This window comes from Falco punctatus, assembly GCF_963210335.1.
Source record: "Falco punctatus genome assembly, chromosome: 19".
Classification (NCBI taxonomy): domain Eukaryota; kingdom Metazoa; phylum Chordata; class Aves; order Falconiformes; family Falconidae; genus Falco; species Falco punctatus.
The window spans coordinates 2,140,311-2,166,359 of NC_137599.1; the positions used below are offsets into that span (position 1 = coordinate 2,140,311).

The 26,049-nt window shown below is 50.0% G+C and overlaps 1 protein-coding gene across 4 annotated transcripts; it reads right to left on the bottom strand.

Moving 5' to 3' along the window:
- Nucleotides 1–210: 210 nt before the first annotated feature.
- On the bottom strand, nt 211–25,422 carry PIP4K2B (phosphatidylinositol-5-phosphate 4-kinase type 2 beta). Of its 4 annotated transcripts, none has more exons than XR_013924548.1 (11): nt 25,057–25,422; nt 15,568–15,665; nt 13,733–13,829; nt 9,618–9,770; nt 8,704–8,850; nt 8,299–8,337; nt 6,830–6,943; nt 6,283–6,541; nt 5,783–5,886; nt 2,775–5,094; nt 211–1,910 (listed from the first exon to the last, which is right to left on the bottom strand). XR_013924548.1 is itself a non-coding variant. In XM_080369536.1 (11 exons), exons 3-11 carry the CDS (start codon nt 15,630–15,632, stop codon nt 5,014–5,016), a joined length of 1,059 nt encoding a protein of 352 aa, XP_080225662.1. In that variant the 5' UTR covers nt 15,633–15,665; nt 15,909–15,957; nt 25,057–25,115; the 3' UTR covers nt 211–5,013. The 4 variants fall into 4 exon arrangements, 3 of the variants coding, with proteins under 3 accessions (XP_080225662.1, XP_080225660.1, XP_080225661.1); XM_080369536.1 differs by adding an exon at nt 15,909–15,957 and having other exon boundaries at nt 211–5,094; nt 25,057–25,115; XM_080369534.1 differs by having other exon boundaries at nt 211–5,094.
- Nucleotides 25,423–26,049: the final 627 nt, after the last annotated feature.

A 26,049-nucleotide genomic window follows, 5' to 3' on the forward strand; every position in this document is an offset into this window, starting at 1 on the left:
CTATTAGCTTTTCCCATCAAATCTTAATTGGTTCTCAATATCCAGGACTCAGTAAAATCAGTTCTGACTGACACACCCCCCATTTCACAGGCACGTATAAAAAGACTTTCCCAGCTGTGGTTTATCTAGGATTTAAAACGACCACGTATGTCACGGAGTAACGGTTGATCATTAGGACGCTTTATAGAGGACAGCAGTAAGGAACAGATGTACACAAAGTTTTAATTTTATTTTTCTCTGGTTGGAGACTCATCTTGTAACATGCATGCATTTCAAAACAGTAACAGTGTCTCAAACTGCTCCTAGCAAACAGACAAGCACAGAGGACTTAAAATTCCTATTTAAAAAACAGCAGTGAAAAAACCTAGAATGCTTTTTTTTTTTTCTCTCCTTAGTTTTAGATTAATTTATTCACATTTTTCAGTTGCACTGATTAGCCCTGCCCACCCTTGTGACCTGTGTAATACGCTCACTTGACACGACTCAATCCAGCTGCTTTCAGCGTTGTGCAGCTGAACAAAAGACCAGCACAACTTTTGAGTGGTAAAACCAGAAACCACTAAAAATAACGACCAGCAGCTGCGTTCCCCGAGCTTTGCCATCACTATTACACGAGATACTAATTTCAAAGAGCAAGGACAATCGGTAGTGGCTAATACGGATACTGGAGAACGGCTCTGCAGAAGTAGGGGAAGTTGACAGGCAAACCTGAAACGGGGCGTTAAGACACAGACGGGGGAGAGGATGGCTGTTTTTATTTTTTTGGAGCTATTGTAAGGATGATCTGTCTCAGATCGGTTACGCGGTGTTGCAAACCAAGTTTAGGATGCGCACTGACTTCTGCAAGGTCCGTACCACCTGGAGGTTAAACACTCCGACCTCTGTGCAGCTTGAAGGGAGGCATCTATAAAGACTGCATAGTAGTCACAGGACTGGGGGCGTTCGTCCATCAAGGCTAAGCCACAACTCCTGCCAAACAACAGCTCGTAACTACAACACAACCTCGCCTGGTGCCTTCCTGGGCCAAGAGGCCAGTCCCCAGCTGATGTCCCCGCTGAAGGGAGCCGTGGCAGCACTCCAGAGGGGAAAGCAGGAGTTTCCTCCCAGAAAAGGAAATAAAGATTGAAATGTTTTAGTGTTCTTGCTGATTACGATAATCCAATTCAAAGCTAGGATTCTCAGAAGTGGGAGTACAGCCTCATTTATGCAGGAAATCTGGAGTCACCTACTACCCCAGAAGTTCTCCCTGTGATGAGTTTCACAATCACAGATTTTACAATTAAAACCAGGTCAAGCAGAGGCGTGTACGAGACCAGAGGGAAGGATCCCACCGCTCCTTGCTGTGAGAAGCGAACTCCTGCTGATGTTCTCACACAAAGCAAATGCCAGGCCCTCTCCCTAGCGCTGACACCCAGGGTGGGTGCTGCCCGGGACCTCCAGAACACGTGGTTCCTACTAAAGGGTCACCCAACGTGTTCTCGAGTGTTTTTTTATTGCACTATTGGAGCAGAACAGCACCTGAACCGTCACTCTGCACTCTGCCTTCCCTCTCCCCACTCTTATTTACACTGTAGGAGCTATTTCAACAGGCAAGATGTCAGTTCTCTACGTTCAAAGCAGTCTGTAGTTCTTAAAATGTTGCCAGATCAGGTGCGTGAACAGAAAGAGAAAGACCCTCAGTACAGGCAGGACCACAGACCCCGCAGCTGGCTGCTCACACAAACTCACCCTACCTTCGGACACTGCTACGGTTTCTTTTCCAGCTGACAAAAGAACTGCACTGCAATTTCTTGAAAAATCCTGCACCCTGACCGGCATCTGAGCGCTCTGCCTACCTACTGCAACTCTTTCAGCGGAGGGTGGTTTTCAGTCAAATGCACTTCAGTGTAAAGTGTTCCGCGGGGTACATGCTACAGACAGAAATATCTACATTCAGCGAACTAGAACTAAATTCACACCAGAAACAGACAACGAACTAGCACAAAGCAGTTGTAAAACCAGAATTGAAAGGGCTGGGTTTTCCTTTTAAATACTTTTGAGTTAAAAAAAAAAAGTGACCTAAAACAAGATTAAAAAAAAAAAAAACAACAAAACAACAAAAACGAAAGAAAAAATCCCTTTTAAAAACAAATCAAATATTTGCAGCTTCACTTATTCTGGTAATAAAAATACTGTCTAGAAACAAAAAATTAGCATTTTTAACGTAATGCTACCTCTCAAAATGTAAACAATATACAAAATGCTTATGTTAAACAAAGTTACATACCTGGGTAATACATCATTAAGTGAGAAAATTGCATTTAATTACTTTAATACACACAGTATGGCAACTTGACAGAAGTGGCAGAATTGGGGAAGTGCTAAAGTGAATAGAGTTTATGGGGCTTATCATATCACTTGAGCCAGGGACAGCCAATTTAATTCTCCCAGGAGTTTGTTTGGAGTGGAATAAGAAATCACAACTAGTTAACTGCTCGTAAGCCCTTAGTATCATGGCTTTACTGTAGATCGCTGCAGGAACTAACTGCATTTTAATTTCGTCCCTGTTTATGAAATCCAGTGAATCAGACTGTTCCTCCTAGCTACGCAAGCGTCATTCTTCTACTTTCTTTGGGTTGTTTGTTTTGTGGTGTCTCATTGCAGGATGTCTGCAGTTCACTCATTCCCTTCTCTCTTCCTCCCCCCCTTTTCTCTTCTTCTTTAAATACACGATTTAAAGATCAACAGTTTAAAAGGTACAAGCTAGTTTCCCAAAAGGAGAATGGCAAACTTACCAGGCCAAAGTTGCAGATTCAATGCAGAATTTTAAAACTGTCAAGAATAAAAAGCGATTGGTATTTAATTTCTAATAGATAGTAAACTTAAGTGCTTATTGTTTAAGAGAAAAGCAACCAATATAATGCCCACAAAACTAAGCTGACAATACCCTCTAAGTCCTCCCTTTTTTAACGTATTCTCATAGCTGCATTTGTTCTGTGGCTTTTCCAGCTACACACCTTAAGACACGAGACTCTTCAGCCTCCCAGACAACGGTGTGTTAGCCCTCACATCACACAAAATAGGGACTGGACGCCAGTGGCAGAAGAAATTTGTCCCGTATCAAAGGGAATGACCCACGAACGAATAAAAAGATTCATATCCCATTATGACCCCGAATATTAACTTTTGATTTCTTCAAGACTCTATTTACAGTGCACTCTTATGGGCTGAAACTTTTTAGCCCCCCTTTTGTCCCCTTCAAAGTTGAGACCTGTGGGATTCACATCGTGAATGTGGGTATGAACGTAAAAAAACCCCTCAAGCCCACATTCTGAATCCAGACCAGAGCTAGCGTTAGTCGAGGGAAGTTACCAGGATGTGATGAGCACCAGTTATCTCTCAAAAGGACCAAATTCCACACAGCAAACTGTAGCACGCGTTACAGCACAGGACAGACATTCGAAACAGCGTATTCCCGAAACAAAGGCATATGTGAAAACAGTTTCAAGGCAGATAAGCAACATGTTTCAACTGCAAAAGGTTTGTTCAAAACGCTAAATCCTGCTTAAAAAGGAAAAAAAAATAATTAAAAAAAGAACTGAAAGATCTGTAACTGTTGTGCAGCAGAGCTAACAAAACCCAAAGCAAGTCTGACAAGCTTGGCTGTGAAAAATATTACAAGCATTCTGGAGACAAAACAGGACGTTATTCAGTCACGCAAATCGGTTCCAATTCCTTGGGGGGGGGGCGGGGAATAATCTGGCGCAAGTGTTCAAACATTTCCACTCCTTGACTGTCGCTTAAGAGAGGGGTATGGAGCAGAGAAGAGTAAAAATCACAGCTCAAGTCCCGAGTCCTCTTGAGCAGTGGAACTTGCTCCATAGTCAGAGCTCCCAGCACTCCCCACTGGTAGCGAGTCCAATTCCTTCGTGTGCAAGTCACATTGCCATTTAAAAAAGAAACCAACTAACCAAAGAACCTCTGTCAGGAAACAAATTCAAGTACCTGTTGCAGATCGGGCAAGTAAGGAAGACTGAACATTAGCTAGATTAACACTGGCAGAACTGCGATGTTAAGCTGTAATCTAAGAGACACGGCAATTCCTCACTGAGGTGTGACGGGGAAACGTTCCAGATAGTCAAATATTATCCCGTATCTACATAAAAAATGCCTTTTTTTTTTTTTTCTTTTATGAAATCTTCATAGCTGGCCAATTTAAAGCACAATGGGTCCGAGCACATTATTATCTGAGGTTGTTCAATGCCTCTACTACTTCTCACACTGGTTTTTTTAGGTTCTAGGAGTTACACCTTTTTAAGTGATCATCTTTGGTAGATGTTCATTTCCCTCGTCTTTCTTGTAAATCAAGTGCAGTTACAAAAAAATTTTTGTTACTTAAATTAACCAAAAAATATAAAGTGTCCCAGTCTGAATTTACCTAAAGTTCAGCAACTCCTTCTTATCAGAGTAATATTTTCCATCCTTGAAATGGTGAGCTATTTTCCTTCCAACTACTACCAAGAGGGAAATAAAAGGGCTTGTATGTCTTTCTGGTAAAGACAGTCCAATAATAAAAAAAAAAAATAATAAAATAGTAGTAGTTTGTGGAATCAGGCACTGCTTCACTCCCACTGAATGTGATCTAGAGCGACCCCTTCTATACAGTGCCACATATCATATCCCTATGGGATTCTCTTGATCAGAGAGGAGAAAATGTCATTAGAAAGAGCAGTGCTGAAACAATGCACTTTTCTTGTTTTAAAAAGCCCTCAAATCTATGTCTGGGCACTTCTGTAACATAAAAACCCACTTTTCCACCTGGGTCAAGTGGACTGTTGGAGGGTGCACCTAGGATTAGTTTTCTCTGAAGTCACGCAGTGCCACACACTCACCCTTGCGTGCACACACACGCACACGCACACACACACGCACACCCCACATGCTGCTACAGTGTCTGTTTCAGTGTCACAGGCTGCATTCTCTGTTTGGAAGTAGCCCCTCTTCTCTTCGTTTCTCGCTGAAGGCTGAAGGCGACTATGTCAGGATATTTGAGATAAATTCATTGAAGCGTTTAGAGTACTGCTCTGGATTCACGGTGGAGATCTCTGCCCCAGCCTGCAAGGCAGAGAGGAGAGAGAAGTCACAACACACTCCTCGCAGGGCAGACCCTGCAGCGCTGCAAAGGGTGGAGGAGGGAGGATGGCAGGGAGCGACCATGTCAGCACAGCCAGAGACCCGTAACAACTTGTGATTTCTAGGAAAAAACATCCAGAGAGGTCTAGAGAGATCCCCAAGGAAACCGATTTTAGCTCCAGCTGGACCTTCTGCAGACAACTAAGACAAAGCACTGGCTTTGTTCCCTCGTGGTTTAGAGGAGATTTGGAAGGAGCATGCAAAAACTCCACGTCCCGCTCGCTAACCTGGACCCTTTTCAAGTCCTTTTGGGAAGTTCAGGATTGCTGTCAGGGAACAGGACTGGCCCCAGGAAAGGGACAGGGTCGGGTGTCTCCCTGCAGCCAGTCCATTCCTGCTCTGTGAGGCTGTTTAGTGCCACAGCAGGGAAATGGAGCACCTCCCAAACTGGGACATAAATTCTTAAAGTCATCTCCAACCAGCCAGAGGGAAAGCCTTTCCAAGACAGTCTGAGGAGACTGTAAGTGAGGGAAGAGCTGTTCCTGGGCATGGATCACTGGAGAATTTCCATACTGGTAGAAAAATCAGTGTCAGGAGACATCACACATATGCATGCAGGCAAAGCAGAAGCCCCAAAGCCCATCCTCCCTGCGGGTGGCACGCTGCTTACCCCATGTTTCACTGTTTTGGCAGCATGTGCAGCTTTCTTCTTCGCATCATATGGCGTAAGAATGTCTATAATGGCCATGAAGTACACCTCCTTCCTGGGGGCACCTAGCAAGGCAAGAGAGTTGCTAGCACACCCTGAGCTGAGAGCAAAGCCCAACTGCAGCCCCCTCCTCAAGAAATACATGGCAGGTCTGTTTTGATGCAACTGGCAGAGAAAGCGAGGCAGCTGGAGGCTGCAGGAGGGCAGAGAAGAATGACTGGAAACAGCACACCAGAGGCCCACGCGCCCTCCGAACACGCCACTACTCTCCAAGCATCACTTCTAGGGTTCCACCTCACACCATCCACAGCAAGGGACGGCAGAGTGAAGGGGGGACACTTGGCGGGGTCTCTCTCTCTCTCTCTGCGGATAGTCCTCCCACTCCACTTAGCCCAGCCAGGCCATGGGACACCTCCTCTGCCCTCCACACCTTCTTCAGGGCAACATTCCGCAATACTCACTTTCGTGGCTTTTCATGGCGTAGACGTCGACAGAAGGATCAAACTCTCCAGGCCCGAAGAAGCGAGGGCAGTTGAGGAGGTTGCCCGGGCTGTCAGGGGGGGTGCCATAGGAGGAAATGGGGTTGCCTCCGAGACCATCGTTCTCACACTCCTCATCCTCTGCCCGATCCTCCACTTCCATCTCTTCCTGCTCTGCTCGGTCAACGTCGTGGATCCCAACCAGCAAGCTGTAGTCCATAATCTTCAGCTGAGCTAAAAACTGGGAGAAAGCGATGAGTGAGAAGAGCAGCATCCTCATGGGATCTGAAATCCTCAGTCCTACCCTGCCAGCATCTCCCTAAGAAAGGGCTGAAGCAAGAGCTAAACCCTTATTAGACTTCAGAGAATCGATACATAGGCTCACATGCCCACTGCCAACAGCATAACCCTGACTATTTTTCCTTGACTGATCCAGGAATGATTTGCTTTTCAGTCCCTGTGACAGAAGCCACAGTGAGGATCCAGCCACGGGAGACAAAAGTAAAAGCTGCCCCCCAGGAAACTCTACCTCCACGTCCCGCTTCAGCTTTTCAAGGAAGTTCTTTTTACTCTCTTCTCCAACGTGCAGCTTCTGACCCTCATTCAAGAAGTCGTTGTCCTTGAATGTTGGTAGATCCTTGGCCTGCAACAAAACCCCTGTGTCAAACTGTCCAACACCCCCCCCCTGCTTCTTGGGGGAGGGCTGTACCCAGATCCATGAGCAACATGGGGATTGCACAGAGACTCTCGTCAGGTGTGGGGCTGCATCAGGACTGTTAGTGAAGTGGCTCAGCCTGTCCACTAAGTCTGAAAACGGCATCAGGCAGAGCACAGTATCTGCCAGTGAATCCACGTGCTGAGCTGCACCTACGGGGAAACTGAAGGGAGACACGGAGAGCAACTCAACTTTAAAGACTGCCGGGAAGACATGCTGCAGGCTGAAAGCTTTGACAGTTGGGCTCCAGCCAGAGACAGTCCGACCAGCTCCCAGAATAGAAAAGAAATTCATTTTGTTGGCTTCTGACCTGGGGGGGGGGGGGGGGGGGGGGAGCAAGGGGTGAAGGCTTGAAAAAAAATAATAAAAAAATGCTTCCCTCCCTAAAGACTCGAGGAAAAAATTAAAACCACTGCTTTTTGAGGAATCTGCTTGCAGCAGCCCCTGAAGACTCCTCAGGGATATGGAAGAACATACAACCCCTTTGTGCAATTGAGAATTAAATTATTTTGTTCTTAGAATGACATACGAGCATGTGGTAGCTTTATATAGCTCTAATATGAATGGTCTGAGACAAACTGCCTAAGCAGAAAAAGCTAGAGAATAAACAGCCAGCAAGCCGGAGACACTTGGGCACGATGAAGCCGTGCCTTGACGCCAGAGCATTCCGTGTAAATGGAAGTTCCTTGGCTCACGCCAGAGATCTAATTTTAGGGCAGGCTGCAGTAGACTTACTCCGCAGCCCCAAACCTGAAAATCCCAGGGGCAAAACAAGTAGTACCATCAGTTCCTGCTGTGATTTCAACAGGGCTTTTCATGGCAGCGTCACAGCCAAAGTTTTGCAGGGGCAGGATTCTTAGTCACCAGTTCCCCTAATGGCACCAGGAACCAAACTGATGAACACGCTGAGATACACCAAGAATTTGAGAGGACCTGGTCCGGTTTATAAAAGCACCTGATGTGAAAGCTAACTGCTGATCTGACTCAGTTTGGTACTCGGGGAGTGCTATGGAGAAATCCTTCCATAAAGACATCCTGGCACTAACGAGGGTTTTGGTGCTTGTGGAATTGTCCCGCAGGAAGCTCCCCCCACTCCTGGTAGTGTCAACATAACAGAGCAGGAAGAGCGGGCACAGCCTGAAAGGTGGCACAAAATCAGGTTATCACTCAGGGCCCAATTAATATCCCCTGCTCGATACCCCTTTGGAAAAGGGAAGTCAGTTGGATCCCATCTGCTTCCAACCACCAGGAGGAAGGAAAGGCTGGCCAGGGATGGTCCATACCTTCTCTTTATCGCTTGCTTCCCTGGATACTGTTGAGCCCTGATAAAAGAATAAAGAAAAGAGCATTGCTGCATGATGTGTCATATTCCCAAAGAATTCACTGATGCCACTTAATTCTTCCATACAGAAAAATAATGACAATATTTTTTAAATCAAAAGTGCTCAACCCTTTTTTCATGCTTGGGATAGACTTAGAGATCTTCCTGGTGTAGTGTAGGCCACTTGGGATGGGGGGATGGGAAAGCATTTGACCCTCAAGAGAATCTCTATCCAGAGCCCCCAAAACCTGATCCCTTGAACAAAACCCAAAACCCCAGGACCCTGTCAAGTAGCTGCTACAAAGTCCATCGCCCACCCTTCTGGAAAAGGAGCTCTGGGCTCCATGACTGTCCTCCAAACCCTCACCTTCAGGTCGTATTTCCGATGCACAGTCAGCCTGTGACTAAATACGTTTCTGGTAACCACCATGTAGGTTTCCACTCCGTCCACCGTGAGCCGATACATGCCCAGGAACTGGGGCAGGAGGGTGTTCCCGTGACACTCCACTATGAACTGGAGGAGAGCGGGGAAAGGAAGGGCAGAGAAAGACGGTACTGTCACACAAAACCGTTCTCTGGCAGAACACAAGCTCAGCAAGAAGTTGATAGCGAAGCCTCCAGTTCCGGCCACCTGACACCGATGTGAAAGGAAAGGAGGCTTGCAAATGGCTTCTAGGGTCTCAAGAAAAGCAAGTTAGGGCATTGTAAGAATCCTCCAGCCCTGAGCAGAGACAGAGCATCCCATTGTGTGTGCGTGTCCAGCCTGCTGTAAAAGGCCAAGCGCGCACGTCCTTGCTCAGTCTCAGCAGGGTGAGTGTTGTTGGCACCAGCTAACTTCACTTCTTGTGGTTACCTGAGTGATCTGAAAGTAAAGAGCAGATGGACCGGCGGATAATGTGGACCAGGGTAGAATGTTTCCAGCTGTCCCACTCTGCCCCCCTTTCCCTGCTGCATGTAACTGTCTCCTCCCTGGTCCCTCTGGAAAGTCTAACTCAAAGGACTGAATTAGGAGCGTGTTTACAGATCTCAGGTACCAGCGATCCATAATTCATTGATGGAAGGAACAAGGTGAGCTGTGAAGGAGCTCAGCACCGTGAAGAAGCTGGCAGCTGTGCCATAATTGGCTCTCAGATGCTAAGGAACACTGCTTTCTTCTGCAAAAGTTATTTGCAAGTTCTGCTAGGTTGCACTGTGAATCCAAGCTCCAGTTCCCCAGCAAATCACAAGATGCTCCCCAAGACATTTGCCACCTCCCCTCCCAGGGTTCCAGACTCACCGTACCTGATGGTACTTCTTTAAGATGTTGTGCATCTCTGCTACATCCTCGCTCGACACTGCCTTAATGACAAACCTCCTGTCGTAGGTGGTGAGGAACCGGGCACCACATCGGCCCTGGCTGTCGCTGTTCACTGGGGCGCTTCGCGTCACTGAGTTCTGAGGGAAGCAGAACAAAAAAGTGGGAAGGAGAAGCTGCCACCTCCTTGGACAAGAAAGAAAAGCAGTCCTAGAAAGAGTGAGTGTCCAGGACCAGCGCCACAATCTGGCTCTGGAACAACAGACATCCCAGGGACTTTGTGGTCCACCTTGGTACCTGTGACAGTGTTCTGGCTTAGCTTCAGAGCACGCTTGCAAACACGCTCCGCTCGTGACTGTTGATAAACAAGCATCCTTGGGTGCTCAGCACTGCTGAGGTTAACCCCATTGTTTAGCAGTCCGGACATGGAGTTTAGAGCTTTCATCTGGGCCTTTTATTTGCTCACATGTTTTATTCCAACACCTGGCATGCATTTTTAAATATTTTTTTACTAAGGGTTTTTTAAAGAGGCAGTATACACAGGCCAAGACTTCTTAGCCTTTCCTCCTGGAAATTTAAGAACTGCCAGGGTATTTCCAGAACAAGATGAATGAAATGGCCTGCCGCCTTTTCATCAAAAAGCAGCCTGAACTAGCAAAAGTCTTTGTTTGGGAATTCTTTACAGGTCATCCTGAAACTCTCAGTCTCTGCTATTCTTAGAACAGGATGAAAAAGATTGTGAGTATAAATAGCTTGGTTGTTCTTCCGACAACCAGCAGCATCTGTCTTTATATCCCTGTCTCTACCCTTAGCAACGAAACATTGCACTTCTTTGCATATTTGCGGCACAACTGGAAAATCTCATGCAAACTACAGAGCAAATATCTACCACGTTCCCCAAGCCACAGCACGAGCTCTTTGTTCTGACACCTCTCCCCAGGTAGGGGCACTTGCTGTGAGCCTCGTCCCACTGTTAGAGCCACCGCTCTCCACACCTTCCAGACAAAGCCAAGCAGGTCACCGGTCTGCTGTTTGTTTCCTCCGTCACTTCTCAGCAAATGCCCTCCAACTCCACCAGCGCAGCCACCAGCGTTTGTTCAGGAGCCAGCAGGCTCTCACCAGCATTCCCTTGCCACTTGGGCAAGCAGATGCGGGGAGCTGAGACTTGTGCTCCGAAACGCAGTGGTACTGACACCTGGAGAGAGGCCTTTAGCTCAAGGTAGATGTATCTTGCAGGATAGCTCAGGGCTGGACGATGCATTTCATGATGCATTTTTTTAGCTGCTAGATACACCGGTCCCTCCTCCCCTCAGCTCTCTGAAGAGCAGACAGCAGAGGGAGTCTGCTCTTCTGCAGCCGCAGACATGCAGGCAAGCAGAGCCTGCTGCGAAAGAGGGATTTACCATGTCACGCTGCAAGTGAGCCGAGAGGCTTCCTTTCAGAATGAAGCATTTAAAGCTTTTAAAACTTTAATGAAGCAGGGGAAAAACTCCACTCCTGCCAACGGCTTTAGAAACCGTCAGGAAAATAAAGGCAAACAAAAAAAAAACAACCATCCCTTGCTTCTCGCTGACATTTGCAAACGAGTCTGTGCTACACGGTTTAATCACTCCTCACCTCAAAACCACAGAGCTTTTCTTCTAGAGGAGATGGGAAGCAGAAATTGTGACCACATATGGACATAACTAAATTCACAGCCCTTAGGTTTACTTCGTTCCCTTCCTGTCACTCCCACCTCTTCCACAGTTCGGGTGTTATATTTAGCATTCTGGCTCAACTCCCACTCAAGCCATCACATTTTACCCACCTGAATTTAGCTCAATGGATGTTTTCTGCTTTCTGTTCTAGCCGGACACTTTTTTATGTCTTTTAAAGAGCCAAACTGCTCTACCCCAGAGATGGGAGAAGTAATCCTTCAGAACAACAGGTAAAGTGTAAATGATAAACCAGGTATTGAGAACCAACAAGATTGTGGATGCTTCTACATAAGTTACTTCACATCGTTCTCATAATTTCTTAAAAGAAACTGAGAAACAATTTTCTAAAAGATACTGCAGCGGATGGACTGGGAGACAAAAATAATTAGGAGCTAATGACTTCGCTGCATGCAGGTATGGAGGAAGCCAGCACACAAATTCATTCCGTGGTACAGCCAGCCCCGGGGGCAGGGTGCTGCTGGCCAAGCAGTCTCCTCAAGAGCCACATGGCATGAGCTACCGTCAACAGACCAGGAGGGAATGGTACTGCTCCTCCTGGCAAAACGCCATCGCTGCCTGGAGAACGGGCCTGACAGCAGGAAGGAAAAACCAAAATTAGTAATCTAACAGGCATGTGGCTCAAGAAAAGCATGGACTGAGCAGCCGCGTCCTGAAAATAAAAAGAGATCTTCCATCACAAGCAGGAGAGATCTGTGTGTGCAGCTCATGGCTCACAGGTAATTACGAGGCACTGAGCACACACAGGCACAAAGAACACCACCTGCCTCCTAACGCCGGGCTCAGCTCGCTCTGTCAGCAGATGGGCAGTCACCCAGACCAGGGCTGCGACAGGCAGCAGCCAGCACTTACTGTTCCTCCTGGGGATGGCCGGGCCCCCTTGCAGAAGAAAAGCAAAGACAACTGTCAGTTCTGCTTGGTAAAAATGTCTCACTTTGAGCAAAGTCCCTCAGAGTGCTCAGCGCACCTGAGAAGAGGCGGGAGAGCAGGACGGGCCCGGCAGTCAGGAGACAGGCAACTGAAACACAGTTACACAAAGAAGCAAAAAAGCCTCAAACACCGACCCCGGTATCCTCAGGGGTCACTCCTCGTCACAGCAGGGCCAGCATGCTCCCCCCTCGGTCTGGGAACAAGAGGCAGAGGATGGGATGCAGGTGCTACACATCTGCTCCTTGTCCCATACCACATGACACCAGAAACTGGATCAAGTAGATCCAGTGTCTCACCAGTGCAATGAGCCATGCAGCTGGAGTAAGAAAACAGATCTCTTCATTATAACCTTGAAACAGGGTGAGATCAGGCAATAATCTAGATATATTCAGGGAGAATTTTCACACGCTTGGGGAGGGAGTATACACAGATGTATGTGGACATGGGCACACACAAAGGCAATACCAGAAGGGAGCAGTTTGGTGGGATCAGTAGGAACAGCTCTGCTCCCGTCTCCTCTCCCCACAACACAGGCAGTGGGGAGCATGGCCAGGCTCACACGCAAAGCAAAGAAGGGAGAGAGAGGAAGAAGCTTGCACCACTCACCCACCGCTCCAGCGCTACCGTGCCTCTCCGGGTAGTATCTCTCTAGTGAGTATTTTAGTTGAAGCCCTCGACCCGTCAGCGCTGGCCCATCGCCAGCCTTTATCAACTGCAGCGGAGTGCCAAAGATACTAGGTTTAATTACCTAACACTTGGCCTGCCAAAGGCCACGCAGCTATCAAAGCCACCCTCTTTTTCTGCACTGGCTTCCCCTCGTGCTTAGAGGTCTCTAAGCAGCCTGCTACTACGCATCTCCTGCATGCACAGGAGTAAGAGCTGTGTGTGGAAGGGTGGGCCTGCTGCAGCAGCAGCAAGAGTTGCGACATCTCTCTTTCACTGGATTTAAGCCCAGCAGCACTAATACAAGAAAATGTCTCTCCTCTCCAAGGCAAGCCTGAGGCTCTGGCCTTAGGGAACACGTCCCAAAGCAGCAGCCAGCTTGATAAACCCAATTCAACAGCACCAATGCTTGGCGCAAACACTTGCTTAAAGCAGCACCCGAATCTGTAAAAACACAACAGACTCATTTTCCTTGCAGATGTTCTGCACTAGATCATTGTTATCCTCCAGCTCCTGCCTGTCTGCAACCATCTGCTGCCTCTTATTTTATGCCTAGACTGTAAGCTCTCTGGAGCAGGAACTAACTTCTCATTCTGCAATTGCCCAGTGCTGGGCACAGCAAGATCTACTCCATTGCTGTGGGCCCTGAGGGTTACGGTAAAACCATTCAAGCCACAACTATAAATCCATTAAAACCGACCACACAAGAATGTTGGTATCATAGTTTCTCTGCCAGCTTGGTTATTCTGTCCTGGGGAAAGGCGTTAGGAGGACAGGGAGAGAAGAGACGGTACCTGGTAGTCTTGATCGTCAATCCCAAATCTTTCTCGGAGGTTTCGGAACACCAGTGGACAATACTCCTTAAATTTAAAGCGACTTGGCAAGTTTTCCCTAGGGCAAAGCAGAAAAGGTAATTCTCATGCAATGATCCGCTTGTGAAATCAAACTCAATTCTTCTCCCACTTCACCGATAACCCCCCAGGATATACAAGCCCCCTCCTACCTGCAAGGGCCCTATTCTGCAAGTATTTACCCCCAGTGGGGTAGCTTCCTTCTCTCAATGCCTACAAAAGTCACCTGTTCATAGAAACGCTTGCAGGATCCAGCTTTTGACTAATAGGCTCTCTGGATAAGGATGTCTGTCTTGCAGAACAATCTCCTCTGTCACAAGCACAGATCTGACAGAATAATTTCTCTCTTTCCTCCTCCTTTGTTGCTTTGTTCTGTTCAGTAACACAGCTGCCCCCTGCAACACACTGTTACTGTTTTAAGATGAAAAGCTGGAGGAAGGGGGGGGAGGGGGGGGCTCTGATTTCAGATCAGATCAGATCACTCGTGCGTCAAAAGAAAGGTCAACACACCACAAACCATTTCACCCAGAACGCAAAGGAGAGAGGGTGAATCAGCTCCAGTCTGGCATGTTCCAGACCCACGCGTTACAGAGCGAGCTTTGGTGCCAGGCCTTGGCAGAGCACAGCACAGTGGACAACAGACAACGGTCCCTGTCGCTGAGGGATGCTGCATTTACTCAGTGGACAACAGACAACGGTCCCCGTCGCTGAGGGATGCTGCATTTACTCAGTGGACAACAGACAACGGTCCCCGTTGCTGAGGGATGCTGCATCTACTCCCTGCCACAGCTCTTATCCTACCCAGTGGGAAGAAGCAGAGAGGATGGTCCTGCTTGGACTCAGTGGGAGATTTTGTCAGCTCATTCTCAATGAGAATCCTTTGCACCAATACGTGGGAAACTAAAATCTATGTAGGAGAAGAGGGAAGAGCAGATACTGCAAATTGTAAGTGCCAGAGAAGACAAACTTTTGAATCACACTCCCACTCTCAAAAAGCTGATCCCTGTGAAACTTAGTGAAAACGAAGCATTAATCAGGGAGCACCGCAGACCTGCACACACGCAGAGACAGGGCGGAGAACACGGCTCTGAGCATCAGTCACAACTGTGGCTTTAAACCAGCTTCCAAAAATTGATCTTTTGAGAAAAGAGGGTAACTCCATACAAACCCCATGGGCCAGAGGTATAATGCAGCTTCACAGCTGCCTCCTGTGAACAGGCAAAGGGACAAGGAACCTGGCAGGTCACGGAGAGCAAGCTCCTGCCCTCTCCTCCACAGTTCTGGGCTTTGGGTTCTGCTGGTCAGGACAGGACAGGACAACCAGGCAAGCCACAGCAGGAGTCAAGACACAGTCCTGCATCAATTCTGTGCATAACCAAGAAGTGCAGCAAACTCTGGCCCTAGGGCTTTGGACAAGTTTCATTTTGCGAACTCTAAAATATTGTCATCTACCCAGCCCAGCGAATATCTACGTGTAACTAGCTTTGTAGCAGTGCCACTTCCGAGCCTGGCCTTACCAGACCTCTCATCACTCAAAGGATATAAACCAAAGCACAAAACAGCATCTCAGGGACAGACTGACCCCTCACCGTGTCCTGTTGAGTGGTCTGGGCAGGGCACAGACTCGGGGCATGTGTCCAACCATACCAGATCCTCTTGGCATTACAACAGGGAACAAACCAAAAGGCCTTCCCCACACCAGTTCCCCCCCCCCAGCAAAGAGCTCAGAGACAGAGCTCTCTCGACAGAGACAAACAACTTGGGAAGCAACTACTTACTTGTTGAATAGATGATTGTCCACCTTAATCTTACTGTAGGCTTTAAAATCGTCGGGCATTAACATGACAGGGACGGGTACATTGCTGAGTTCATTGATCTAAAAGAGAAAGGAAACAGAGACTCAAACCCCAAGCACCACTGCCCTGCAGTTACCGTCAATGGACTTAGGGGATGCCAAATACCCCAGCAGCTGTTTTCGAAGCAATATAACCCATCAGACTTCCAGAGCAACTTGTGCTGAAGCAACCTGGAGAATGCTGTGGTTACAAGCCACAGAAGTATCTCGTTCAGTCATGTGGTGAGTACTCCTGAGCCAGCCTCGGCTCTTTCATCTGCTCACCTTCCACTGATCCTCCAAGACACAGCTTAGAATCGAGACAAACCTAAGACTGAGAAATAGCAGATGTTACGTTTTAAGGAAATCACCTTTGCCTTTATTTAAGAAATGTTGCATCAGCCAATTTCTCAACTAGTTGTCGCTGCTACAAATCACGGATGACCAAAGACTTCAACGTGGCCACCCAGAACAGACTCTGGGTAGCTTTGGTGCAGCACAGCACAGCTCCCTTGTAGATGCTGTTTCCACGCTCGCTGTCTCTTGTTGCTCTTATCCCACCTTCTCTAAAGGGATGAGTCACCCCACTAGATTGTTTTTGCTCCTTAGTCATGTGTGGCAGCCACAGGAATACAGGGAAGCAAAAGAATGAACGTTCAGCTACTATTGAACAGACAGGCTCATGCTACAGCACCCAGCAGCAAAAGCAGCAACATTAAAAAAAAAAAAAAAAAAAAAGTTAAAAAAACCCCCCAGCTCTGGACTGTATCTGGCAATCCTGCTCCAGACAAGTCCACACACTGACAGGGCTGTGCCAGCATTCAAGAGCAGGTCAAGAGGCAGCACGTTTCTGATCTGCCTTTTCCGAGGACGGCCCCAGTGTCATTCATTCACACGGACTTCACTGGAATCACACAGTAAGTCCCACCACATTGAACTGCTATTAACACGCTGGATTGAGGAAGCAATTTCATTACAACTCCATTCCCACAATTACCGTGCCAAGCAGGTAATGCTGGAGAGAAGCAGACAACACTGACAACAGCGGGGTTTGGCTGGGAGTCAGGCCTGGGGTCTGTTCCCAACACCAAAATCTTCGGCAGGTCAAGTGACTTCCAGCACACTTGGAAAGCACACAGCACTTCCCTGCTGACTGGGAGCAGGGTCTGAGCCACCAGCCTAAGGAAACGGACTCCAGCTCTGGGATTCCTTGCATGTAAGAGGACACACAATCCTGGCCAAAGAGCTGCTGCCACATCTCTGAGGAGGAGGCAGAGATGAAAGGAGGCATGAGGGAGCCATTCTGCACCAGGATGTGTGGCACAGTTCAGCTCTGCAATGACCATGGAGGTCCTAGCCCTGGAGACGTGCAGCGAGCTGTCTAATTATATGAGCAAGCCTTTGATGAGGTAGGTATTTTTCACATCCTTTCTCCATCATTACCAATGAAAAAAACAGATCAGATTTAACAAATGTCAGACTGGCAAGAGAGACACATACACGCTGCAAAGAGAAAGAGATGACTATTTTCAGAGACAGCCAGCCCACACAACAGATAAGTGGAAAGTAAACCGGCCACCGCTCCATTAAGAGCAGAGATGGTGCTCTTTAAAGCCCTGGCCTGTATTTACCTTATAGCAGCACCAAGGAGCATTAAGCACTCCCATAAAGTGCTCTGGGATGTATGGAGAACGCTGGGCAGATGAATGAATAACTAATGTCCTACGCCTCCCATCACTGGTAATCACAATGGAGCCAATACCCCCGGCTCAAGCCAAAGGCTCTATCCTGCTCCTCGAGCCGCAGCCAGAAGAGAGGAAAGGTGAGGAAGGGATCTCCCAGATCCTGGTGCCCTGTATCAGAGAGCCCCATGCAGTGATTTCCCCTCCGGGTGCAGGGGGGAAGAGAAAACAGCTAATTCCGTATCAAGAAAGAGGCGCTGCCTCGAGCCACTAATTATTGCTGTCTAACAGGAGGGGAAGCCCGACAGCACAGCTCCTTAGACACGCCTGTTCTCAGCCCTCTTCTCGGCAGTGGGTAAGGCACAAACAAGCTATTATCAGCTTGTTCCAGAGCGGAGGAAGGGTGCTGACGGCTGAGAGGGAACAGCGATGTGGAGATTGTCTCCTCCCTGCCAGAAATTCAGACACAAATGTTAGCAAAGTGAGATGTCAAGCCGTCTCTGGATGTCCTCGTTTCTGCCAAAGCAGAAACCTCAAAGCAAATGTTGTACCTGTTGCAACTCTCCTGACTGGCAGAAATGGTGCACAAGGATACCTCGTCTCATTTAAAAGATGCCCTGACTCTTCCCAAGATACAACAGCCTGACAACAGCCAAAAAAATCTCCCCTGCTTAAGCAGCTGCGTACAGCAGAGCTTTCTGGATGCTTCGGGATTCCGGCTCTAGAGGAGACGGGGAGAAGGAAGGGGTTCATGCTGGGGACTGCTGAAGAGCTGAACTGGCCATTTCCAGCCCCAGCACTGCCAGCCTGCCCTCCACTGCACAAGGCAGCTCTTGGTCTGATGGCCGCTAGGTCTCCGCTCCTGACACCAGTCTGAAAGCAAATTAGGGATTTTTTTGTTGTCGAGGGTTGTTTTTTTCCCCCCATCTGTTTTTCAAGCAACAGGGACGTGCGCTGTGTGCTCCTACAGCAACTCCCGTGCTTGATGCTCTCCTCAGGATGCCAAAGGGAGAGGAATGAAAAGCCCCCACACTTAGAAAAGGGATATCCCAAACCCTCCCTTCTCCGAGTGCAATCCTCAGCATCCAGTTCCCCTTCCTGAGGCTTATCGGGCCAGCTCCTGCAGCATGGTGCCAAGGGAGAGATTAGGAGACCTTGCCCAAATGAAAGCAGTGGCCAGCACCGCTCTACAGGGATCCTCTCCTGTGCTTATCATGGTGGAATCTGAGCAGCCTCCGAGAGCAACGTGACTAACGCCTGGCACATGTTTGCTCTCTCGCCTTCTCCCCAGGGAGAGGCGTGTAGCAGGAGATATATATATAGCAGAGTGTGTGTGTGTGTCTCTGTATTTATGCTACAGAAGGCAAGGTCGCAGCAAGGTGCATAGCGATGAGGTGCCCAGCAGCCCCTGGCTCCCGGGGAGCCCATTCCCACAGATCTGACCCGCCTGTCTCCCACAAAAAGATGTCAACCAGCTGTAGAAAGCTGGCCCGTACCAGGACCTTTGGAGATTCCTGGGGCTGGCCGCAGGGACTTGGTTTTTTGTTGGGGAAGAGGCAGCTGCAGGGAGCAGAGGTGCAGCAGCAGCAGCAGCAGCCAGCACCGCAGTCACACACCTCAGCCCCCCGGCGCAGGGGTCACGGGCTACTTTGAGAAGCACAGCAACTGCAGAGGGAGGTCCGTGCTGCACAGCAGCCTGCGCCTGGGGTATTTCCATACCTCCACTACAAAGGTCCCCAAAGTGGAAAAAGTGAAGACTGGCTAATTTAGAGTGCAAGCTCTTCAGACCAGGGATCTGTCTCCAGACCCAGCAGGATGCTGCTTTTCTGTAAGGCATCCAGCTTTTTAGATCTAATCTGCCTTTGAATCCTCTTGGAAATAAGCCTCTGGTTTTGCACAGTCCTCTTATGCCAGGAGTTTTCTATTCCCCCACTGGGTAGAAAGCACAGACAACCTGACACGGACCAGTCCGGGCTCAAAGCACCATTAAGAAGCGCATTTTGCCACTGCCACCTGCATCTTGCAGAAAGACACAAGACGCTAGCCCTGCCCCTCCCCAGGTCAGAGCCAGCGTGAATGGCACATGCCCGACAGCCTCACAAAAGGCTCAGCCACTCACCAGGCTCAGAGGCTCTCAGTGGAGCTCAGAGGATTTAAAACCAAGACACATTTTAGACAAACCCATTGACTTCACAAGGCAACAGCAGGGGCCCTAAGAAAGGGATGCTTCACATTTCTCTGCTGGTTTCACCGTATTCTGAGAACAAAGGAGCAATTTCCCAAGCAAGGCAAGCAGCCCAGTGTGTCTGGAGGTCACCTCGGCAAGGAGAGAGGAAGGGCAGCAGATCACCTGGTGTGTCACACCAGCCACCATCCCAGCCAGAGCCGCAGAGGGCAAGGCAGCCAGATGCCACTGAAGGAGAGACCGGGGCTTGGGGCAACAGCAGGAGGTGAGGGAGGGAAGACCCTCACCTCTCCAAAGCCGCAGCTGCCACCCTCCTCTTCCATTTGCCCAGCACCCAGAGGAGCAGCCAGCTCAGCTCTTGTGTTTCTCCAGCTCGCCAGCCAGCAGCTCCCCCCTTCTCCCCGCAGGAGTGGCCAAGCCCTTCATCCTCAGTCAGCAAAATTCATTTTTGCCTACGCTGCTGAGAAGTCTACAGCCACCCCTGGCCTTATAGGGCTGGAAAAATACCACCTCCCCTCTGCCTGTTAAGCTTTTATTTCCTGGTCACTTACTTGAATTCTTGAGCAACACCAGTCAGTACAGTTCTGGGTTGATCTGTAGTTGATAATTTGTCTTCCTCACCAAAGCCAATTCCTTTTTCAATAAGAGACACATCAATATTCTGTGTCATTCAGGGACAGCTGTTAGAACGAATGGGCCAGGCATAATTTTGTTTCAAAACCTGACTGTAGCCTCAAAGTGGCAATTACCATTAGTAAATTGATGGGAAAATGCAATTTGTTTACTAACAAGATCCAGATGATGGAGTGTGTGAGCCTACTCTCTAGGATTCTTTACAACAGGAATTTGCTCAGGAAAATAAAAATACTTTGTCCCTCTCAAAGCCTTTCAATCAGGCATCGCAAAGTACTTTGTAAGCGTTACTTAAACTTCATAGTACTCTGGGGAAGTAGGCAAAAGAAACACATAGCAAAATCATCTTAACTAGCATGGAGACAAACCCACATCTGCAGCAGAACTTTGCTGCTGCTTAACACAATAGAGCAACCGGGCAACGGTTTGAGAAAAAAATACCGTTTTCCATGAATTAGAGCATGATTAATCAGTATCCAAGCTAACCAAACCCCCCATGCAATGCTCTGGAAGCATGAATCTTGTAGTCAATAATTTCTATCAGCACTCTGGGGACACCAGCATGCTTTAAGAGGGGGAAAAAAGCATCCCCTAGTGACAGCAAACCCACCTCTTCCCAAACAAAGTACTTGGAAACCTGCTGGGAAGGACTCCCGTGTCCTGACGGAGCTGCAGCACAACGCTGCGTCACTGGCAGAGGAATCAGTCAGCACTACCCTGCTGCCCCGCCAGCACAGGCCCGTCACCCATCGCATCAGCACGGCCCCAGGACCACTGCAAAGCATCCATCCTCCCGGTCCACTCGCAGGTAGACAAAGCTATTGCTTCCCCCGGTTCTAACGTCAGCTGAGGAATGGAAAGGTTAAATGACCTACCCATGGCCACATGAGTCAGTGGCAGAGCAAGCAACTGAGCCCCATTCTCCTCGCTGAACTACCCACAAAAACCTTTTCTCTCCACTCCCCAAGAAGGAAAAGGGCTCCTGGAATCCCTATTTTAACAGGAGGTCCTGGGAGAAGAAGGTTCAGAGCCACTGGCCTCGATCATTAACATGGGCTATCATCGCCATCGCCATATGCTGCACTCTCCAGAGGTCAATTAGAGCCACAGCAGACAGCAAGTGTTGGAAAGGACAAATACATGCTGTTTACCCTGTGCCAGTACCAATTTATAGGACTTCAACATTTGATATGTGGCAGATGCTGCTCTGGCTAGAATTAACATGGCAACACCAAAAACAACACTGCAGAGAAGGGAGAAGCGTGCTGCAAATCCCAATTTTGCTATTTCAGTTGAATGCTAAATAGCTGTGTTTTGTACTGGCTGGCACCACTCCTAAAGGTCCTAGGAGATCGGCTGGTGCTTCAGCCAGGAATCGGAGCCTCTGGAGCACAGGAGGCTGCCTCGGGCGAGATCCACACAGCCAACAGAAGAGATCTACCCATTTCCACAAAAACGGGATTTGTTTATGCCTACCCTCTGCTCCTGCCAACATACACAGAGCTCCAGGGGTTGTTTCCAGTCGATGAACCGCCACCTAGAGAAGCATCATCATGGTCCATATGAACTCAACTGTTCATTTAATGAGCGGATACAAGAGTCACCTCTCCAACAACCCCCGAACTCACTGGGATCCCAGGGCCTTGTATAATCAGCACCGTACAACCGTTTCTATGGTTTCCAGAGCATCATACAACACTGCTGTGTTCATCTTGCTGTTCAGTGCGAGATGGCTTCTCCCTTCCAGAACCATCACAACTTTTCCTCCGCTGCTGGCGAGCTCCCATGCACACGCGTCCAGCCAGGGTGTGGAGAACGTGCATGGAGCAACACGCGCATAACCAACACCAAGGAGCTGCATCTCCTCTTCCAATGCCATGACAACAGCAGTCGCAAGCAAAGCTTCCCCGGGAACCATCTCCACATTTGCTGAATTTTACAGTGCTTTATAGAAAACTCAGAAAGCAAGGATGAGTCCCTCGAGCCTCTGAGACTCCACCTTTTTCTCCTATCTGCATGAGTTCTCCCCTCCCCTCCATGGTTTTCTAGTTCAAAATTTAGCTGTCAGACTAATACCACCCACGTTTGGCCCTGCTTACACCAGCCACAGCCCAATCCCGATTCACGTGGTTTAAATGCTGGCTGGGGACCACCAGGACAGCCAAGACCCAGCTCGCTGTTTAAACAGAAATGCTCAGTACTGTGTTCCAGAAACCAGTTCCTGTTCTTGGTGTGCTAACATCATTGCTCCTGATCCTCTCCAGACCCATCACTGCCTGTATTCACACCAGCTGCTAACAAGCTTGTTTAAATACAAGGCAGGGCCAAACTGTTGCCAGACTCAGTTAATGGACCCAAGGGAATTTCTTCAGTCAACAGAAATGGTGGATTGCATAAAATGGTTGTTTGTTTGATTTGTCCATGAAAAAGTTCATCTCGAATGCAAGTATTTTTGATAGAATCTTCCTGGCACAACCTTGTGGCTGTGCTGATAGCTGTTTTCTCCTCTTACTACTGTAGGGATCCCAAGGCAGGGCTCCACAGATACAGCCAAGAGATTCACCCCTCCTTTTATTAAAACTGGTCCAGGAGCGAAATATTAAACACACCACCCATCCCACGCCGAGATTTCCAATGAAGTTCAAAGGCACTCCCGAAAAGTATTTCTAAACTGTCCAGAACCATCTGCTGGAAGCACGTAAGCAACTCTACTTCCCACATAACCAGGGCACCAACATCATCTCCCAAACGCAGACCAGGATGAGCAGCTGCTCACGTGCTGAGTGAACAAAGCCACCGCAGCTCACAGCCTGCTCTGCAGCACAGTCACACCAGCCACCAACCCTTTAGGCACTCACAAGGCTCACCCAAATGCAGAGTGAGAGCGGTGGCAGAGGGGAAAACAGGCTCGCAGGAATTTGTTGGGAAACCCTGGATGCGTGTCCAAGGGTGAGGAGATCATAGCTGAAATTTTCTAACCCTCTTCCCTGCCCTCCAGATATGGTCCTCCTTTCTGGCACCAATTTCTTCATAACGTGCATCCAAGATAATCTCGTTACTAGCTTAGCGTTCATACAGAACTATCAGCTTCCCTTCTCCCCTTTGCCTAAGTATTTCACAGCCAAGTGCCCCAAAAGTTACATTGTCCTCATCCAGTGCCTAAAAAAGTTGCCAGATTCATCCTACCTAGACAGCTACAAAAAAAAAAAAAAAAAAAAAAAATTGCCACCAAGTAACAACTGTCCCTAAGAAGCCACAAATGAAATTCAGAATAATCCCACCAATTTCCATTTCTTCAGAGCTCCTAATAGCACCACTGATCAAAGCCTGATTAAATTCATTATCCTGCTTCCTGGGCAAGGCTCTGAGCAGCAAGCACTTGGAACATCCTTTGACTCAGAAAGACAGCGCTGTGTTGAACTACATTTGGAAGCTTTCACTCCATCATCAGAGAAGCTAGAAATGCAATTCTAATTTATTTTGTTGGTGTGTGCTGTTTGTTTCTGCAAGATTTAAGGCTAAATCCCTTTCACTCTCTAGGAAACATCGACTAATCCACTGGAGAAAGAGGTGCCTTTGAGCCCTAAAAGCGTATTCATTTCTGAAGGGATGAGGTTTCTGAATTCTTTGACCACCTGAATATTCCATGGTAAAATCAATCCTCCTTTCCAGCACAAGATTTGTGCCTGCCATCACAGATGAGGGAGAAGTTTCCAGAGAAAAAAAATAAAGACGGATGGATTAAAGAGCTGAGCCACCACAGACGTTTCCAACGGACCCTCTCCCAGCTCCCTCCCAAGACCTGTACCAACCACAACCCAGAGAAACTGAGGCAGAGTCCAGGAGACACACATGGCCAGAGTTCTGCTAGCTGAAGCCTAAAGTCACACCGAGACAAGGCTGGGCAGATGGGGCCAAAAAGACCCTTTTGTATTTTGGGATGGAGATAAGAGACACATGTGATCGTCCTCATACAGCCAGCTGAGGAGGATTGTCACCACGCATGTGGGACCTCGTGGTCATCACACGTGGGAGTCCCCTTGCTGTAACAGGGCCATAGGGACTGCCCCAGAGAGAAAACCAGGGGCTGCGACAGGGGACAGCGCCGTGGGTGTCAAATGGGTGTCCTTGGGGTCCCTGGTGCCAGAGAGGGGGGTGCCAGGGCAGCAGCACCCTACACCAAGGGGACACAAACTGAAAGGGTATCGCTCCCCCTCCCAGTCTGGGGTGGGGGTGGGGGGGAGGCGTTGGGGAAGAAGTGCTGGAAAGGGTGGTGGGGGAGAGGACACAGGGTGGGTGGGAGGGGGCAGGCTGCTCTGGCAAAGCTGTGTCTAGCAGCAGAGAAGCCTAACGTCACCCCAGGCGTGAGGAAGGCGATGTGTGGGGGGGACACCCTGACCTGGGAGGGGACCCAAACTGCCTGGGGATGAGGATGCTGTGGGGAAGGAGTCCCAAACCCGGGAGAGAGGCACCCCCAGGGCCAGGGGCAGCCTCCTCACGGGGCGGGCATCCCCCAGGCCAGCAGGATGCGGGGTCCTGGCCCAGCGGTGGGTGCCAGGGAGTGGGGATCCAAGGGAAGGACCAGGATTAGGGATGGGATGCCAGGGGGAGGGAAGGCTGTGATTTAGGGGGAAAGCGGGTTTGGGGGAGTGAGCCCGATCCAGGGGGCGAGGGTGGGAAAAGGCCCTGCCTGAGGGAGAGGGGGGAGGGCCCGATCCGGGGGGGCGAGGGCGGGAAAAGGCCCTGCCTGAGAGAGAGGGGGGGTAGGGCCCGATCCGGGGGGCGAGGGCGCTGGTCTGAGGGGGAAAGCCCAGGATGAAGGGGATGAAGGCCCCGTCCCGAGGGGCTGGGGAGGGCCCGGGCCGGGGGGCGGCGGTGGGGGGGGATCCCGCGGCTGAGGGGGCGGGGAGGGCCCGCTGCGGGCCGCGCTCACCGTGTGGTTGGCCCCCCACATGAGGACGCTGAGCAGCGGCTCCGAGGCCCGGAACAGCTTCACCTTCTGGCACACGAAGTGTTTCTTCTTGGTTTTAGTCTTGCTGGCGCTAAGGGCCGAGCCCAGCGCCGCCCCGACGCCCCCCGCCGACGAGCCCCCCGCGCAGTTCGAGGCCATGGCGGAGCCGGACCGGCAGCGGCACCGGGAGCCGGACCGAACCCCCTCCCGCGGGTTCCCCCCTACCAGCGCCTCCGCATGGTTCCGCCCGGCCAGGCACACGCCCCCCCCCTCCCGCAGTGGTACCGCCCGCCCCTGTCAGCCCCTGCCCGTTGGTCCGGCTCGGCCCGTTAGCTTCTCCCTCGCCGTCCCCCCGCCGCCGCCGCAGTGGTTCTGTCCCCGCCTCCCCCTGCCCGCCCCCCCCCCCGCCCCCGCGGTGGTTCGCTCCACCGCTGAGGAGGAGCCGCCACGGCCGGCCGAGCCCGCTCCGGCCCCGCTCTGAGGAGGCGCCAAGATGGCGGAGGGCTGAGGAGGTGGGGAGCGGGAGGTACCATGTCCCCGCCGAGGAGGGGGAACCCCGGCTGCTAAGGAGTGGGAGCGCGGCGCTGCCCGCTGGCTCCCTCCGGCTCGGCGTGCGGTAGGAACGGGAAGAACCGCAGCACGGCTTGGGCTGAGAGAGGGAACAGCGGGCAGGGCTGGGCGGAGGGAGAGGGAGGGGAAAGAAAGCCTCCCTCCTTCCTCCTCTTCCCGGAGATGGTCTCGCCCAGTTGGCGTGACGTACCCGCCCAGACCACGCCCCGCTGCCAGCGGGCCAATAAGCAGCGAGGCGCCTGGAATTATGAATGGGCTGCTCCGCACGTCACAGGCCGCCGTTTAAAGGACGAGGAAAGGGGCCGGGGCTGCGCGGGGAGCGGGGCCGAGCCCGCCGGTACCGGGGCCGCGAGAACCCCGCCAAGGGGCAGCCACCGCCTCCCAGGCCCTCACACACCCGTCCCT

Bases quoted from the DNA above. Each gene is read 5' to 3' on its own strand.
- PIP4K2B (XM_080369534.1), bottom strand. From the start codon at position 25,233: ATGGCCTCGAACTGCGCGGGGGGCTCGTCGGCGGGGGGCGTCGGGGCG. The intron at 15,666-25,056 runs GTGAGCGCGGCC...TTTCTCTTTTAG, and splicing joins TGTGGGGGGCCAACCACACG to ATCAATGAACTCAGCAATGT. The intron at 5,095-5,782 runs GTAAGCAGCGTG...TCTGCCTTGCAG, and splicing joins CCAAAACAGTGAAACATGGG to GCTGGGGCAGAGATCTCCAC.